At 42.4% G+C, this 16,890-nt stretch overlaps 1 protein-coding gene across 5 annotated transcripts in view; it reads left to right on the top strand.

Annotated features, from left to right (window-relative positions):
- FAM81A (family with sequence similarity 81 member A) overlaps positions 1–14,601 on the top strand; it is a 39,575-nt gene extending 24,974 nt beyond the window's left edge. For all 5 annotated transcript variants that reach the window (XM_048867085.2, XM_048867087.2, XM_048867086.2 and 2 more), the window contains 5 exons: positions 8,176–8,305; positions 10,270–10,376; positions 11,150–11,285; positions 11,739–11,934; positions 12,506–14,601. In XM_048867085.2, the coding sequence (XP_048723042.2) occupies positions 8,176–8,305; positions 10,270–10,376; positions 11,150–11,285; positions 11,739–11,934; positions 12,506–12,627 (691 nt within the window). In that variant the 3' untranslated portion in view covers positions 12,628–14,601. The remainder of the gene's footprint in view (positions 1–8,175; positions 8,306–10,269; positions 10,377–11,149; positions 11,286–11,738; positions 11,935–12,505) is intronic.
- The last annotated feature ends 2,289 nt before the right edge of the window (positions 14,602–16,890 follow it).

The following is a 16,890-nucleotide window of genomic DNA, read 5'->3' as shown; positions in this document are numbered from 1 at the left end:
TCCGGACGATGTCTTGATGTTTACCTATGTCCGGGTGGAGGTCCATCGGTTGTGCCACTCCTGGTTGGACCACTTCTACTTGTCACGCTTCCATCTTTCACAGGCCCACTCCTCCACCATCCGGCGGCCCGTTTTTCGGATCACCATCTGGCCACCGTGATGGCCTCTCTCCGTGCGGAGAGGCCGGGGGTGGCCTATTGGCATTTTAACAACAGCTTGCTGGAGGATATGGGCTTCGTGGCGTCCTTCCAGGAGTTCTGGCTGGCCTGGCGAGAGCAGCGGTGTGCCTTTCCCTTGGCGCAGCGGTGGTGGGACCTGGGGAAGGTGTGTGCCTGGCTCTTCTGCCGTGACTACACCCAGGGTGCCAGCCGACAGAGGGATGCAGCAATAGAGCAGTTGGAACGGGAGGTCTTAGAGCTAGAGAGGTGGCCACCAGCCCTGAGTATCCATCCCTTTGCGGAGTGTGCCGGGAGAAGCGGGAGTTGCTCTGTGTCCTCGACGACCATTGGGCCCACAGTGCTTTTGTTCAATCCCGCATGATCTTCGGGAGATGGATCGCAGTTCCCACTTCTTCTACACCCTGGAGAAAAAGAGGGGGGCTAAGAAGCACGTCACCTGCCTTCTAGCGAAGGACGGCACCCCCCTCATGGATCTGGCGGAGATGTGCGAGAGGGCCAGGACCTTCTACGCACATCTTTTCTCTCTGGATCTGACCAATCCTACCGCTTGCAGAGTGCTCTGGGATGGACTCCCAATGGTAAGCGCGGGTGACCGGGACCGGCTAGAGCTGCCTCTCTCCCTGGCCAAGTTCTTGGAAGCCCTCCACTGCATGTCCACCAACAAATCTCCGGGCATGGACGGGCTGATCGTGGAGCTCTACCGTGTGTTCTGGGACATCCTCGGCTCAGATCTAGTCACTGTCTGGGCCAAGTCATCATAAAGCGGGGTCCTCCCTCTCTCATCCAGGCAAGCTGTGCTCACCTTATTGCCGAGGAAGGGGGACCTCCGCGACTTACGGAATTGGCGTCCCGTCTCGCTCCTCAGCACGGACTACAGAATCGTAGCGAAGGCCATCTCACTGCGGCTGGGGTCCATGCTGGAGGACGTGATCCGACCAGACCAGACCTACACTGTCCCGGGCCGTACCATCTTTGATAACCTGTATCTGGTCCGGGATCTCTTGGAGCTTGGGTGTAGGGATGGTCTGTTGTTCACCCTCCTGTCCCTGGATCAGGAGAAGGTGTTCGACAGGGTGGACCAAGGGTATCTCCTGGGCACTCTGCGAGCATTAGGTTTCGGATCCCAGTTTGTGAGTTTTCTCCAGGTGCTGTATGCTTCCGCAGAGTGTCTGGTCAGGGTCCAGTTGAGCCTGACCAGTCAGCTTCGGGTGGGGAGTACAGCAGGGGTGCCCCCTCTCGGGCCAGCTGTACGCTCTGGTGATCGAGCCCTTCCTCTGTCTCCTCCGCAGGAGGTTGACGGGATTGGTGCTTCGAGAGCTGGAGCTGCAGCTGGTCCTGTCGGCATACGCCGACGATGTGCTTCTTGTGGTCCAGGACCCAGGCGACTTGGTGTGGGTGGAGGCTTGCCAGACTGTGTACTCGGTGGCCTCTTCTGGCCGGGTCAACTGAGTCAAGAGCTCTGGCCTGGTGGTTGGGGACGGGTGGCAGGTGAGCTCCCTCCCACCCACGCTTCAGGCCATCCGGTGGAGCGCGGGTCTGCTGCTCTATCTCGGCGTTTACCTTTCTGCCATGCATCTGTCTCTGCCGGAGAACTGGCATGGTTTGCAGAGCAGGGTGACGGAGCGGCTCTGGAGCTGGACAGGACTACTCAGGTGCCTCTCCCTTCGACGGAGGGCACTGGTACTCAATCAACTAGTCCTGTCCATGCTCTGGTACTGGCTCCGATATGACTGGCAGCTCCTTTATCTCGATCCGAGAGGTCTTCCGCGAGACCTCTCTGGACTGCCCGTCTTCTACCAGGACCTCCTCCGGACCTGGAAACTGTTCTCGGCGACCAGGTCCGTGGCGGCCACCAAGGGGGCAGATCTCCTCGCGGAGCCCCTGCTACACAATCCCCAGCTCCGTGTGCAGGTGGCGGAGTCCCCCTCAGTGTGCTAGAAGTTGGTCCTGGCAGAAGTCACCAGAGTCGGAGACCTCCTGGATTACGACCGGGGAGACTGGCTGGATCCCCTGACGCTCGCTCAGCATATGGTACTCTCCAGGCCTTGTACTCCCCGGCACGTACTTCAGGAGGTGAGGGCCGCTTTGACGCCCGCTGCTCGGGTTTACCTCGATCGGATCCTGCACGAGGGCACACCCCACCCACCCACCACCCCAGGCCCTCCGGACCTTTTCATCAGGCCCCTGCTCTGTGGACCCAACTGGTCCCCCGGCCACTTCTCCGTGAACCGGCTGCACGGTTCGTTTCCAGACTGCACCAAGGAAACATCTTTACATGCTTGTGTTCCACATTCTTTACTTCCTCACCCTCGCGTCCCGCCCTGACACAAAGTGGCAGGACCTCCTGCCACCTTTAGAGGGTGAGGAGCCCCAGTAGGCCAGTCTATGCTCCACCCTGGTCCCAAGGCCCGCCGGGGATAACAGCTGGCGGCTCTTTCATGGGGCCTTGAGCACGGGCATGTATTTGGCGCGGTTTACCCCTATCCCGGACACCTGAACATGAGGGCGTGAAGGAGACTCTGGCGCATGTTTACTTGGAGTGCGCCAGGTTGCAGCCCCTATTCCGGCTCCTCACAAATATCCTGTTACATTTCTGGCTGCACTTTTCTCCTCACCTCCTTCTCTATGCACTCCCTATCCTTGGCCCCACAAAGTTACAGGATCTCCTGGACAACCCCCTCCTGGCCCTGGCTAAAACAGCCATCTATAAAACCAGGGAGAGGAGGTTGGCCAATGGAGACTCCTGTGACTGTGGGGCCTGTTTCCGATCCTCTATCCGTTCACGTATCTGGGCAGAGTTCCTCTGGGCGGTGTCCACTGGCTCTCTTGATGCCTTTGAGGAGCAGTGGGCACTGTCCGGGGTTCTCTGCTCGGAGTCCCCGTCAGGCTCTCTTCTTTTGACCCTTTGACCGCACTCCTGTCCCTGTTATTTCATTAGTTGTCCCCCGGAATCATGTGGTTTCCAGGTCCTGTATATCCTTCCCTTAGGCTGGGGGGGGAGGTGGTCCTTAAGCAGTGAGCGGGCTCCCGCCTGTCCTCTTCCCGGAACCCAATAGGTACACTTTGTTATTACAACACTGGATGATCTTTTCAAAGTGTCTTAGCGGTAAACTGATATACTGTAGCACACATTTTCAGATGGTCCATCCAAGGTCCCACATACCAGTGAAGCCTACTGTTATAGGCTTCAATGGTTTTAAGTTATGCATAAATGCATAAATGTTTAAGTTTTGCCTTGCATTGGCCCCTGTGCACTGGGGTGCATTTCCTTGCTATATGAATGGAACAGCTGTTAAAACTTCTGCGCTCGGTGAATTATGTTCATTATGTTTTTTCACAAAAGCATAGAAATCATGAAATACTTTTTTAAAAAAAACTGATAAGCTATCCTGGGTGGACTGGAATGCTTTTTATCCTTATTACAACTTGCTGCTCTTGAATATTGTTCTTTTGTCCCTAAATGCTCCTTGGTGAATTGTGGGTGTAATTCCAACAACATCTTGAGATTTGTATCATAAGACACAAAGGAAAGCAAAAGCCCAGAACTGCAGCATGCTTTACAGAGTGGAGGTTGTATCTTGCATCTAGCAGGTGGAAGATTATTCTTTAAAACTATTTTGAAGTTTTAAAAAATCTTAGTCTTCTTTTGATCTCATACTTGGAAATGCAGTTTGAGCTTCCCTCTTGCTTCTGGCTTGACCAGTCTCTTTTAACTTTCCATGTCATTATGAACAGAATTTTTAGAAGGGCTCAGAACCAGGAATTGGGGCCAGATTTCTAAAAGAGCTCAGTTCCCATAAAGGCACCAAAATAAATAAATAAAAGCATGCTGATGCCTATGGCATGTGCAATATGAAAACTCACTGAAATGTTACTGTGCTTGTAGATTCTTCAGCAAAATGATATACTGTTAAATTTTTGGTTCCAGACACATAGGAGTAAACAAGCATTGTGTGCTTGGTTACGCCCCTTTCCCCTGAGCAGGCAGAATGGGGAGGGGCAGGGACTGACGCATCCTGACTGTTCCTGACACACAACCGTCCCATCACTAATACACCCTTTGCTTGTGAGGCAGAACAGTGCATCATGTGTAACCACTGCAACCCTGAGTAGCTTGCTTGCACATTTGAATATACATCATGCTAACTACAAGTCACATGAGTGTTGTACAGGATTTAGTCTTAAGTAAACCATTTTTGTACTTGTATGTACCTCCTGCAGAATAGTACTTGGTTTGGTGCCCATATGCATATAGCCACTAGCGACAGTCAGGGTATGTCAACACTTGGAGCTGTTGGTGTGATTCCCAGCTTGCACAGACATACTTGCACTAGGTCTCATTGAGGTAGCGCACTAAAAATAGAAGAGTAGCTGGGGTGCCACAGCAGCAGCGAGCGAACAAGCTAGCAAAATACAAACCTGACTGAAACTTGTGGGTACATACGCCACACAGCTATTCTATGTTGCTGCTAACTGTTACCCTGGCTACACTACTGTTTTTAGCATGCTAGCTCAATGAGAGCGAGTGTGAGTATGTCTATGTGATCTGGGTAGCACACCCACTCCAACTGTAGGCATAACCTCTGAAGTAATAGAACAGCAGACTCTCCTTATATTTGTCCAATGATTTCTTAGCAACAAAAACACTTTTCAGTGATTCATAAAACTAAATACTCCTTTTGTTTACTGAGATTTGGAAGGCAGCTTAATTGTGCAGTTTATATTAAACACCGCTGGTTTCTGCAATTATATTCTATATTGAAACCCAGAATACTTGGTTTACAAAGTCAGCTCCTTCCATGTTATTTTTTACTTACTGAGCGCATATAAATACAGAAGTTTGTAAAGGGATCTTGCAGTAAACATTCTTAAAAAAACAAAACAAACAACAAAATATACTTTTGGCCTAAGCTCCAAAAATGTGTGCTTGCAATTGCACACGAAAAAATGCCTGTGAAACTAGGTGATATTTGTCTGGCCAAAATGGGCATATTAAGCATGCAAATGTACACTATGTATTTATATATTTGTTTGCACAAAATTCTAATTGCATGTATAACCCTAGTAACTCCACAAACAAATTAGGTGGGTGACTGGATGTGTATTTTTGCATCCACCTTTTTGAAAATCGGGTCCTTTATGTCCTGTAAGCTCAGCACTTAGATTTCAAGTAACAAAATTTCTTCAGGGACTTCTTCTAATCCCACTCTTTTGTATCTTCATATTTTTTAAATGATCTCACTTCAGGTAAATATGTGCCACGTATTTTTTATTTGGCCTTTGAAAATCTGTTAGGGTACAAAGAAGTGACTTTTTCTCTTTTGTGTTTATGTCCCACAAGCCATTAGCATGCTTTTGGCTAGGTGTGTGGGCTTGGCAATATGATTTTGTTAAAGATAACAGCACAAGGTATTAATTAATACTGCAGGTTGGATTTTGATACATTTTTATTTAAAAGAACTTTATAGTCACATTAGAGATTGGGCAAAAAAGAACCTGAAACTAGAACTCGTTCAGATTTCAGAGGAGTATGACTGGAGTGTTGTTGGATTTGTACACCATCCTCAGGGTTTTGTTACAGAGTAAAATTCAAAACCATAAAGAGGTTCTGTTTTTATCCTAATTTCTATGTGGCCAAAATCTCATTAGAATGGTCACTGTAATGAGCTTTTGGCCCAACAGAGGTGAAGTCTCTTGAGATTGTTAGTTTGTCTTTAAATCTGAACCAGAGTTATTTTAAGAAACAGGTATTGCTCAAATTGTAAATCATGCTATCTTATTTTTTGGTTGGTACCATTTGAAAACCAGTGGAGACATTCATTAAACATTCTTTTATCATTACAAACCTTTAACTACAGATTTACATTCGTGTAATGGAGGTCAGCATCTGGCCCCATAGCTGCAGCATATCTGTACTTTCTTCTGGGAAGATACCAACCACATTCTTGAATGTACAGCACTGAGATAGTCTCTCTTTTGACCATACTGTACAGAGTACTGAATAAAATTTAAAGAAAATCCTAGTAAAATGAACATTAAGAGCATGCTGATGTCTTAAGACTTTGAGTTTATGCCTCCACAGTTTGTCATATGGTACCAACCAAAATATACCTGGAGAAATATAAACCAATATGTTCCGTTTATTCCAGATTAACATCAGTGTAACTGAGATCAGAATCTGGGATACTTTGGAAATCCCTTATGTTCTATACCATACAACCAGCTGCCCCCTTTCAAATGTACTCAATTTCACAAACAACAAAGATCCACTATGATCTTATGAGCCAAAAATAACAATGTGCCATAAAAATTATGGATGCCTGTTGCATACATTTGCTACAGTAGTTTCAAAGCAATTGCTTTTTATGCTTTTCTATGAGAACTCAGACACAAGACTAACCACTTCTTGGAGTCCATGTACTGTTGGTGAATAGACACAGGATAATTTCATGTCTCTGGTTTCCACTAATGGTAACTACATAGAGAGATTTAGCCTCTGTTCTTTCTCCAAACACTCCACAGATACCCTAGTCTGGAGGTACATCTTTAGTCCTATGTTGACTTTTTTCATAGATTCCAAGGCCAGAAGGGACCACTGTGATTATCTAGTCTGACCTCCCGTATAACACCGGCCAGCGCTTCTGCAAAATAATTTTTAGAGCATATCTTCTAGAAAAACATCCAATTTAAGTTGTTCTTGCTGCCCATATCACGTTTCCTCCAGTACACTGAATTGCTAAATGATGATTTTCTAATGTGTTCTCACTTCTCTATTACTTTGCTTCTTTTATTATTTTCATATTGTAGTTCTACCATATTGCTAAGTGTCTTCCCTTCTGTTTGCCATTTGAGTTGTTACCTTTCAAGCACAAAGGGAAAGTAACAATGATGCTTGCTATAATTTAGATGATGAAAGTGCATCCCAGAGTGAATGCTTTCCAATTGAAATGATACCAAAAATGGTTAAAATGTGAGATTAATTTGGATAATGGTTTAGCGTGCTGTTGCTTGTCACATTCCACGCCTGCTTCTTCCAAAACCTTAACTGCTATCTGATCTTAATCAGTTCCGTATATTAGATTATGTAACTATGACAGTTACATATTTCACTTAACAAAAATACACATTACTCATACTTTTGAGAGGTCTTACTCCTGAACCGACAGTACCTATATTTTTACAACTCATTAATGCATTTATTGTATTATTGTAGATGAAATCTATCAGTCAAAAATATTTCTGAAAAGTGGGAGAAAAAACACAGGCATATACTAGAACACACCATTTGTCTTGAAAATGTGGTGGAATTACAGAAGTATTCCAATGTGCAGAAGAGAAATGGTAAATCTTATGGCGCAGTTCTGCCAATTCATGAGGCAAAACTCCCATTGCTTTTAATCGGAACTTACCTGGAGAGAAAAAAACCTCAAACTAATGACTGCAGAATTGGCCCTGAAGTAGTTAATATGGTTGCATGCTATTATTTTGTGAATAGAAGTATAAATAAGCATGTAAAACCCAAAGCAGCTTAGGTGCAATAATTTAAATATGCTTTTTATAATTACTTTCTAATTGCATCTTGTAAGTAAACTGTGTGAGTAGCTGCCTGTGTGGCAGACTAATGGCCAATTACACACACCTTAAGAGATGTCTGATGGATCATAAGGAATAGCGTAAGGTACTGAAATTGTACATCCTTGAATTTGTAATGTGATTTCCATAAGCACACCTTTTGTCCATATGATTTCAGAGCTGAGATCTACCGCAGGATTGCACCTACTACAGTATGGAGACTTATACCAGTTATGGGGCAATTAGGTGGATGTTAGAGACATCAATATTTCTTTGAATCTCATAGAAAATAAATGTTTTGCAGGAGAGACTGATACCTTCATAGAAATGTCCATTCTAAAATAGATATATTTTAAAAAGTTTGGCCTATACATTGTGTTCAGCAACAGTCATCCATTGCTTTGGTATTTATTTATCTCAACAGGTGTGATGCTGGTTTAGCCAGATTGTCTGCAGAGCACAAAATTACATATGAAAGACTTCAAAGCCTAAGCAAAGATCAACAAGCTTCTAAAATGATCTTGGAATCTAAAATCAAAGAGGCAGAAATACAGGTATGTTGTATAAAACAAGTGATCCTCATAGGAGGGAGAGTTTAACTTCATGAACAAAAACACCAAATTGTTAAGCTAATGCCACTGGAGTTACTGGCTTTCAGAAGAAACATAATCAAGGTCCTGACCATTTTTACTCATTAAAGATGCCATGACACTCTGTGCAAATGTAGATGCAAATGTGTCTGCTCTGGAATCCGGACCAAATCTGAATTGGTACGTACATTTCACCTACTTACATTCTTCTATTGCTCTAACTGGATAAAGTATTCATAATTTCCTGTCCCTAAAATGTTCTTTAGTGGTTGCGCGTATTGTTCTAATGTCTCTGTGAGCAACCCCAGTAATGGCTGCATTTCAGTAGGGGTTCCCTCTGGGTTAATCTGTGGCATTCAGCCACAAACCAGGAGTGATGCAGAGCCCCTGCAAGAGCACCAGGAACACTTTGTACCATGCAGGCACAGTTTCCACCAGTGCTGCTCCTTGTGCATTTTTCACGAGCCATTTGGGTTATACAAAATGCTGTATATAAGAAAATAGTTATACAGAATGCCATGATGCACCAGCCTGATTCCATGGGCGAGTATGGAGGGAGTGATGCCAGGGCTTTTCCTGTCTCTTTCTGTTTTACAGCAGACATGCAGGTGAGGGACAAGCTTTTTGCTTGTTCCTGTGCACTAGCATGGCCTCACAAGGGCCACTCACAATCTAGACCTATATCTGTGCAGTAATAATTCTGTCAAATATATCAAGTAATCCCACTGAGTTAGCCAGTGGTACTGTAGGTATATTAGTCACAGAGGAAAATCAATCCCATGACACTTCCAACTTCTATATTTAAACCCTGATCAGAAAAGAGCTCAACAAAGACATTTTCCATGATTCAAGTAGGTTACACTTACAATTTTAAAACATGGAAAAAAATCTATATTCCGTAACCTGCTAACTACAGTCTCATTCTTCATGATACCGTAGTTGAACATTAGCATTTCCATTGTATGCCATAAAAATTTCACACTGATCTAAAGCTTGGCACACAAGAGCAGTCTGATAATTCACTTTTTTTCTTACTAGCTTTTAAAACAATCTGTTCTGTTTTAATGAATGCCTCAAATATAGAAGCTGATTTATAGAAATGGATTGGTTTAAGATGCATTTTCTACACTTATATAATTAAAATATTCCTTTAATTTATAAACTCAGATTTCCCATGTGTTGAGTAACTCAGGTTTCCCAGGTAGTGAGGTATAGAGCTCTTAAGCAGTAACTTTTAAAATTACAATTTTACAGAGTTTGCCAGCACACTGACTGCTGGCACAGGGCCTGTTCTCTTGATGGGCCACATTTTACCTTCAGTCTCTGTGTGTAAATACCATTGTTGTCAATGAGAATTCAGCATTGGAATGAGGTTGTAACATGACCTGATGTGTGCACATGGACAATAATAGGAATTAATGTGTGCATTTGGGACAAATCTTATTTTCCTCCCTCCCCCATACTCTCTCAATGGGTTTGGAAAGTCCAGAAGGTAATGGAAGGAAGAATGAGGGCCTGCCCAAGAGGTGTGTACCATGGACAGTACTCCTGAGAGCTACCTCACACAGGGAGGTTTTGGAGGTGGGGTGCGGCTAGGTGATATTCCTCACCTACTCACAAAAACAGGTCCAGGCAGATGCTCTTACTGCAAGGAAACACAGCTCCCCCCCTGTTGTTGCTGTCTGAGAAATTGTGATCTTAGTAATGCTGCCACTCCAGTTGTGTGGGTTAGTACTAGTACAACATTTTGCATGATGAGGACAGTTTAAAAAACTAAAAGGAAAATTTGCAAGTAGGTTAAAGTTTGGGCCCATCAATTAGAGCAGCGTCCCTTTAAAATCTTCACTCATAATATAAGTATTTATGTTCCAAATACAATGTGTGATGAGTTCGAGGAGAAAAATAGTAAATTCAGAATTCTGTTTCAGATTTCTTACCTTCTGAGCAGAGTAGAGCAGTCAATAATGCAACAAGAAGCAAAACTGAAGATTGCCTACAAAGAGAGCAACCAACAGCTCCACCTTCTGGATGTTAAGTGAGTACTCACCTTGTTGGAAAATCATGCTATTTATACATCAAGGGGCTAGTCTTGCAAACCCCACTATGCACCTTTCTGTAGTTTTAGGCACCTAAATACTTCTGTAAATCTGGTCACAAACCACTTTGAACTAAATTTGTAAAACATTGTGTGCCAGATGTGAGTATTAAGACCGGGAAAAGAATGTATACTGTATATACATGTGCAGACAGCCAGACACGGAATTCAATAGTTGTAACATTTTCAAACTGACTGCAAATATATATGTGCACATAGAGTTACTGCAACTATCTCAGCACTATGCCAAAATGAGAGAGGCAAATGCATAGGACTTCAAATACTACAGCACATTGAAATTTATACATGTAGATCCAAATCCTAAAATCTTTACTCAGTTCTTTCCAGTCCAAACTCTCATGGGCTTCAAAGACTGTAAAGTGAATGGGATGCCACACTTGCTTCTAGGCTATGACATACTATTTCTTGAAGGGTCTGCATCATATATGCCTCAAAATACTGCAACCATATTTTGTGCAACTAGTTGCTGTTCTGTTACATTCTCTCATCCTTGATTATCTGAAACAATTAACATAAACCAAGGCTAGCAGTGTGAAATTTCAAAACATTGCATGAATATGCTGTCAAACATGCTATGGAGGAAGAAGGGGATTTTTATGCTGATTGTCATAAAAACTCCACAGCCCAGTGATCAAAGAACCTGAGATGCTCTTGTATATTTGCAAACATGCTCATTTATTTTATTCTCGTAGATTAAAAGGTGCAGTAGAAGAACTCAGCAGCCAGATATTGTCTGCCCGCAGCTGGTTGGAACAGGAACATGAACGGATTGAAAAAGAGCTTTTACAGAAAATTGATCAGATTTCCTTGGCCCTTAAGGAAAAGACTGTAGGTTTCTGTAATAAAAGAATAAACTGTTTTGAAAATACTTCTAGAGATGTATACAAGCAAATGTTACTGAGTTGGCATTTGGTGGGATTTTCAGAAGTGCTCAATATGGGCGTAAGTCCACTGCTGTTGATGCAATGATAAAATTCCCATTGATTGGGAGCTTTTGAAATGCATCCTATAATGATAGATAAATCTGAACATTACTTTTAAATTTACAAATATTCTATCTTAAAAATAAAATGAAGAAGCAGCTTACAGTGACCCAGCCAATTTGAGAATTTTTATTAACTATATTCTATAACTGCTTAAACATTTAAATCTTGTATAGAAAATTATAAGTAAGCATTGATGCTTGTTGCATATCTAGGGAATGAACAGTTTATTACCCAAAGAATTTGGTAATTTATTACCCAAAGAATAACCAAATATAATTATTTTCACTGATCTCAGGAAATGAGTGAAAGGGCCATAGAGATGAGATTCAGCCAGATGTCAGAGAAACTTGATAAAATAGAAGAAATTCAAAAAATAACCATGGAGGAACATGGAACAAAACAGGCTGAAGAGAAGATAAATATTCGAATCAGCAAGCTTCAGATGGAGATTAATGAAGATATAAAAGAAATGAAAGCTGAAGTTAATGCTGGTAGGACCACTACTGTCAAGCTTTGTACTCTGAATTCTGCTACCAGAATTTAGCTATGATAATAATACTAATTTGCATTAATGTATCTTTCATCTGAGGATCTCAAAGCTCTTTACCAACTTTGGGACCGATTTTTCAACTGGGTGCATAATGGATGTACCTACAAAACCGTGCACGCACCTGTTGCAGGCACAGGTATCTGCACAGTGGGTGAGATTCCTACAAAGCACAGAGTGAAACTGAATTAGCTTTAGATTTCTTGTTGTCGTTTTCTTTGTCTTTAGAAAACAGAAGAATTCAGTAGTCTATTGAGGGAGTAGCCAGGCAAGAGGGTGTGGACTTGTGCTTGCCAACAGCTCTTGGCTGCCATAATGTGTATATGGGCACAGCTCCATTGACTTCAATGGAGTTTCACCATCTACACCAGCAGGCCCGGTGTCTGTCTTTATTAGGGACATTTGCTCTACTGATAATGGAAAAATGCACTGTTATATGTTGTAATCTTGAATTTTGCTTTCTAATGTTCTTTAGTTTTAATAATAAAACTAATTCAATTTCTATCTGTAATTAGGGTTTGCGGCTATCTATGAGAGCATTGGGTCCCTACGGGAAGTTCTAGAAGCCAAAATGAAACTTGACAGGGATGAGCTACAGAAGCAGATGCACCAAATGAAGCAGGAAGTTCCGACATAGGGAGAGTCAAGATCATGACTGATCACAAGATTTATTCAGAGAGAAGAGCATTTATGTGTCTAAATAGGCTATAACCTCATTCCAATTTGTAATTAAGTGCATGTACCAAATAACATGCTTCTGTTCCAATGGTGTGTATGTTTACTGTAAGCGGTAAATGCAAGCTTTTAATAGCTAAGCTGATAAATAGTTTTTAGGGGGCAAAGCCCTAGCTCACCACTGTTTTACTCCAGTTGATTTCGGTGGAGTTACAGCTGTTTAAAAGTGGAGTAACACATTGGTGAATGTGATGCCAGATTTGTTAAAGGAACCTCAGTGCTGCCTCCACTTTTGTGGGTTTTGAAATATTAGCACTTGTACCCACAGTTAATTGCTCTGTTTAAAAGTCAAGCCTTAACAGGTCAATATCACTTTGCAATTCACCACCTTGCCAGATCTTTCTCCCATTGAAGTCACTGGAAATGTTCCCATTAACTTCACTGGGAGCAGAACTGGCTTCTAATAGACCAGTTTTAAAAATCCAAATACCATCAGAGAATGATGCCTTTGCTTCATTAAAAAAAATATTGTGTGTGCGCACATGCGTGTTAACTATATAGTATTATATTTTGTAGTTGTAGGCTAAGAATAATCCATTTGAGGAACACGAGCAACTTAACATGTCGTCGTTTGAAGTCCTTAGGTATTGTGAACTTTCTAATTAATATCCAGGTAGAGCTGAGATGGGGTGAAGGATAACGTATACAGTATTTTATTGTAAGTTTTAATATCAGTTGTGTTCTTGTGCATTGTTTCATTATGTCAGTGTAAACTTTGAGGGTTTTGCTGTCAGTGGAGAAAGTGATAATTCAAATAATTCTGGAGAACACGATGTAAAAATAAGATGCATTTTGATGTATCTTAAAATGTTTTATGATCTACTAGAAATTTGTACTGCTGATGTAAGACAACTGACTCTTCAGATTTAATTTATTTAAGTAGGTTTTAATAATTTAGCATGGATAAGTAGATTTGAATTAGTATTGTATTTACAAAATTTCCAAAGAATATTTTAATCTCTTAATGTACTTTATATTACACTGGTGCTTATTTCAATTTCCATAATAGATTACACAATGAAAATTAGCACCAACACTGCGTAGTAATCTAGATGGGAAAACATTCAGGGCCTAATCCTGCTCCCATTATCGTCAAGTGGTGCAGGATCAAGCCATCACTCAGAATACATGGCCTGATCCAAAATCCATTGAAGTCAATAGGAGTCTGCAATGGCTTCAGTAGGCTTTTGCCCAGGCCCATATTGCCAAATGCTGGTGCCATTGAACTGTCAGTGGCAAACTCCCAATGACTTTGATGGGCCAAAGGTGTGGAACAAATAGTACAACAGTTAAGGCCCCAATCCTACAAGGTCTTAAAACTCATTGATTTCAGTAGGACAATGCACAGTGTGTAACATTAAGCAAATGCACAAGTCTTTGCTGGATCAAGGGCTAAAGTAGCATTTGCTGCCAATATAGCCAAAAGTGTGTTTAACATATTATAGAACTTACCTTAAAACTTTACAACTTTGATTTCCAATGCTCTCTAATGGCAAAAAAGACTCTTTTCGTCCCACTTTGTGTCACCCAGTTGGCCACCTGCTGTGAAATATAATTAAAATAGTAGCTAGAGATAAGATTCCTGTTCACTGGAAGGAGATGGTTAAAACATTTACAGGTATTTCTTAAAAGTTGTTTTTAAAATTCCTTTTCTTGATGTCTGTATACCTATCTAGTCAATATTTAGCCATGTGCAGTGGAGAAGAAATCATTGGCCTTATGTAACCCTCTTCCCCCCGGCCTCCCTGCAGAAGGTATTTTTCTCCTACAATAGAAAATCTGTAACAAAGTGAATCTTACAGGAAATGAACAAGCATACAGTAAGTCAGAGAAACAATTTATATATGATTTTAATAAAAATGTTTCTCTTGTAAAACCTTGTGTGATCCAGCCCATATATAAAACAACACAGGAAATGCTAGCTGATTACTTGGTTTTTGCTTTTGAAAACAGTTTTTTCCCTAAAGGTGAATAAAGGGACATTATCAGGTCAAAAATGATCTCTTTCTAAAATAATATCCATATCCAGGTTACTAAATAACAGCATTACACCAGTGTCTCCAAACTTCAGGGGTAGGTGCCAGGCAGATATGAGTGAGAGAACAAGAGCCCTGTGAGCAGAGAGAGAAAGCTACCTGACCTGGATCTACATTGCTCTCTGCAAACATGCAGGTAAAACTCCCTCGCTCTCACCTTTCCTTCTTTCTTCTATGGTGGCCCATACGGCAACCAGTTCTGGCAGCAGCAGATGTGTACAGGGTTACAGGTTCAGACAGTAGTCCACTGATCCATGTTTCTCCTGCCTGCTGCTGTGAAACTCAACTCACATAACAACATGTGCAGTTCAGTCTCACAAGACCACTAACGGATATCCTTTTCAAGCCCCAAGATGTGGTCCATGGTTAGTGTGGGAGTGGAGAGGAAGAGCCTGCAGGGATGTGCAGCAAAAAAGAGAAAGCAAAAGGGGGAAAAACCAAGACTGGGAGCAGGGGGAAGGAACTGGCTGAAAGGATAGCAGAGAAGGAGACAATGGCCATAAGTAAGGACATACAATGGCAACAGTTTTGGGACATGGTGGGAGGACTCATGGAAGGGGACCTGCTGAAGCATCACAACAGGGGTTTGAACAAAATAAAGCTGGGAGCTACGGGGTTGGATTACTAACACAGAGAAAAATGTACACACCTAATTTACTTGTCATCATATATACTCCTTGTTCTCTGTATTTCACGCTGCTTGAACAAGAGAAATAGAGGAGTTGTTTTCGCTTTTTCTCCAGTCAGTTTCCCTTTCTGGTTCTCCTGCACAAGCAGGTGCTGGGCGGCTTGTTTGCAAACTCTGCAGTGGAATATTAATCCTTTCAAAATAATGTTTGAGATTGTCAAAGCAGTGTATTTGGGATGCACATCTTGTGTTCATTTCAACTGAAGATGTGTGGTGAAATCCACTTCTCTGAAATCTCAACAACCTGTCTCCTTTGAAATAAACACACAGACACAGGGATATTTCTAAAAGCTTGCTTTTGCAAAACTAAAATTTGCTTCTAAATTGACTTTACAAAGTCTCTGTAAAACCAAGAGGAAGAGCCTTCAGTCGTTATACAATGGAGCGGCCCCTTCTGGTTTTTAGTGTCATGCTGCCATCATGTGGTCTCTTCATTTTGCTCAATGGGGGGGCATCCCTTTCTGTAGCTGTAGAGAGGTTCTGACAGTTGAAATAGTGTGGTTTCTCTAGTGAGTGAAGGTTTTAGGAGGCAGGGACTATTCCTTCTGTATGGCACAAAACCCCTTCAGGGTTTTTGGAGTTAGGAATGGAACAGGCAGTGGGATGGGTTAGGGTTGAACTGGAGGGTTTCCAGAGCGTAGTTTCCACAGTGGCTCAACTCTATGACCTTCCAAGGAAGATTCCTCCCCAGCTTTCCCTCTGCCATGGATCTCCCCAGCAACCAGCTTGAGTATCTTAGGCTGGAAAATGGGTTTGCCTCATAGAGCTTGATCCTGGTCCTACAGAAATCAGTACAGTTTTGACTGAGTTAACCTAAATTAGGACTTCAGGATTTGGCTTTTAATGTGAGGATTAATGGGTGCAGAGGGCATACATGAGGCCTTCTGCACTGGGGTGAGTGACACAGTTAGTGAATTGAAAGGCCCATGGGATTATTAAACAGATTTTTTTTTCTGGCCACTAATTTTGCATGAATGGGGAGAGTTTGGAAAAGAGGAAACTGGCATTTCTTAAGACTATTTGAGCTGCAAAATCCAGAATACTTTTTACGCATAAAGAGAGTGAGCAGCAGGCCTCGGAGAGAACTAAATCCTGATGATGTTGACTTCAGATACCAGTGTAGGGATTTGAGGTATGAGTAGGCCCATCGTTATGTCCCCTGAAGGAAGCTCACAGGCCTTAGAAGAGCATTCAGAGCAGGTGAATTCGGGGGAGAGATTAGGTGGAAGTATACTTACCATTTCACGGCCTGTAGGAACCAGATATTTTCTAACTTTGGAAATAGTTTGGTCCAGAATAAGCTGAGGGATGGGCAAAGGTTGGGAGGTGGGAGTTTTTTGTAACTTTTTCCAAACTGGTTTACCCTTCCTTCCTGATGAATTTACAGAAACACCAATGATGGCCATGACCACAAATGTTCTCCCTTAGGAGTGGCCCTTTT

This window comes from Caretta caretta, chromosome 10 (genome assembly GCF_965140235.1).
Source record: "Caretta caretta isolate rCarCar2 chromosome 10, rCarCar1.hap1, whole genome shotgun sequence".
NCBI lineage: Eukaryota > Metazoa > Chordata > Testudines > Cheloniidae > Caretta > Caretta caretta.
The sequence above is the reverse complement of the archived record's forward strand: the minus strand, read 5'-3'. Positions and strand labels throughout refer to the sequence as shown.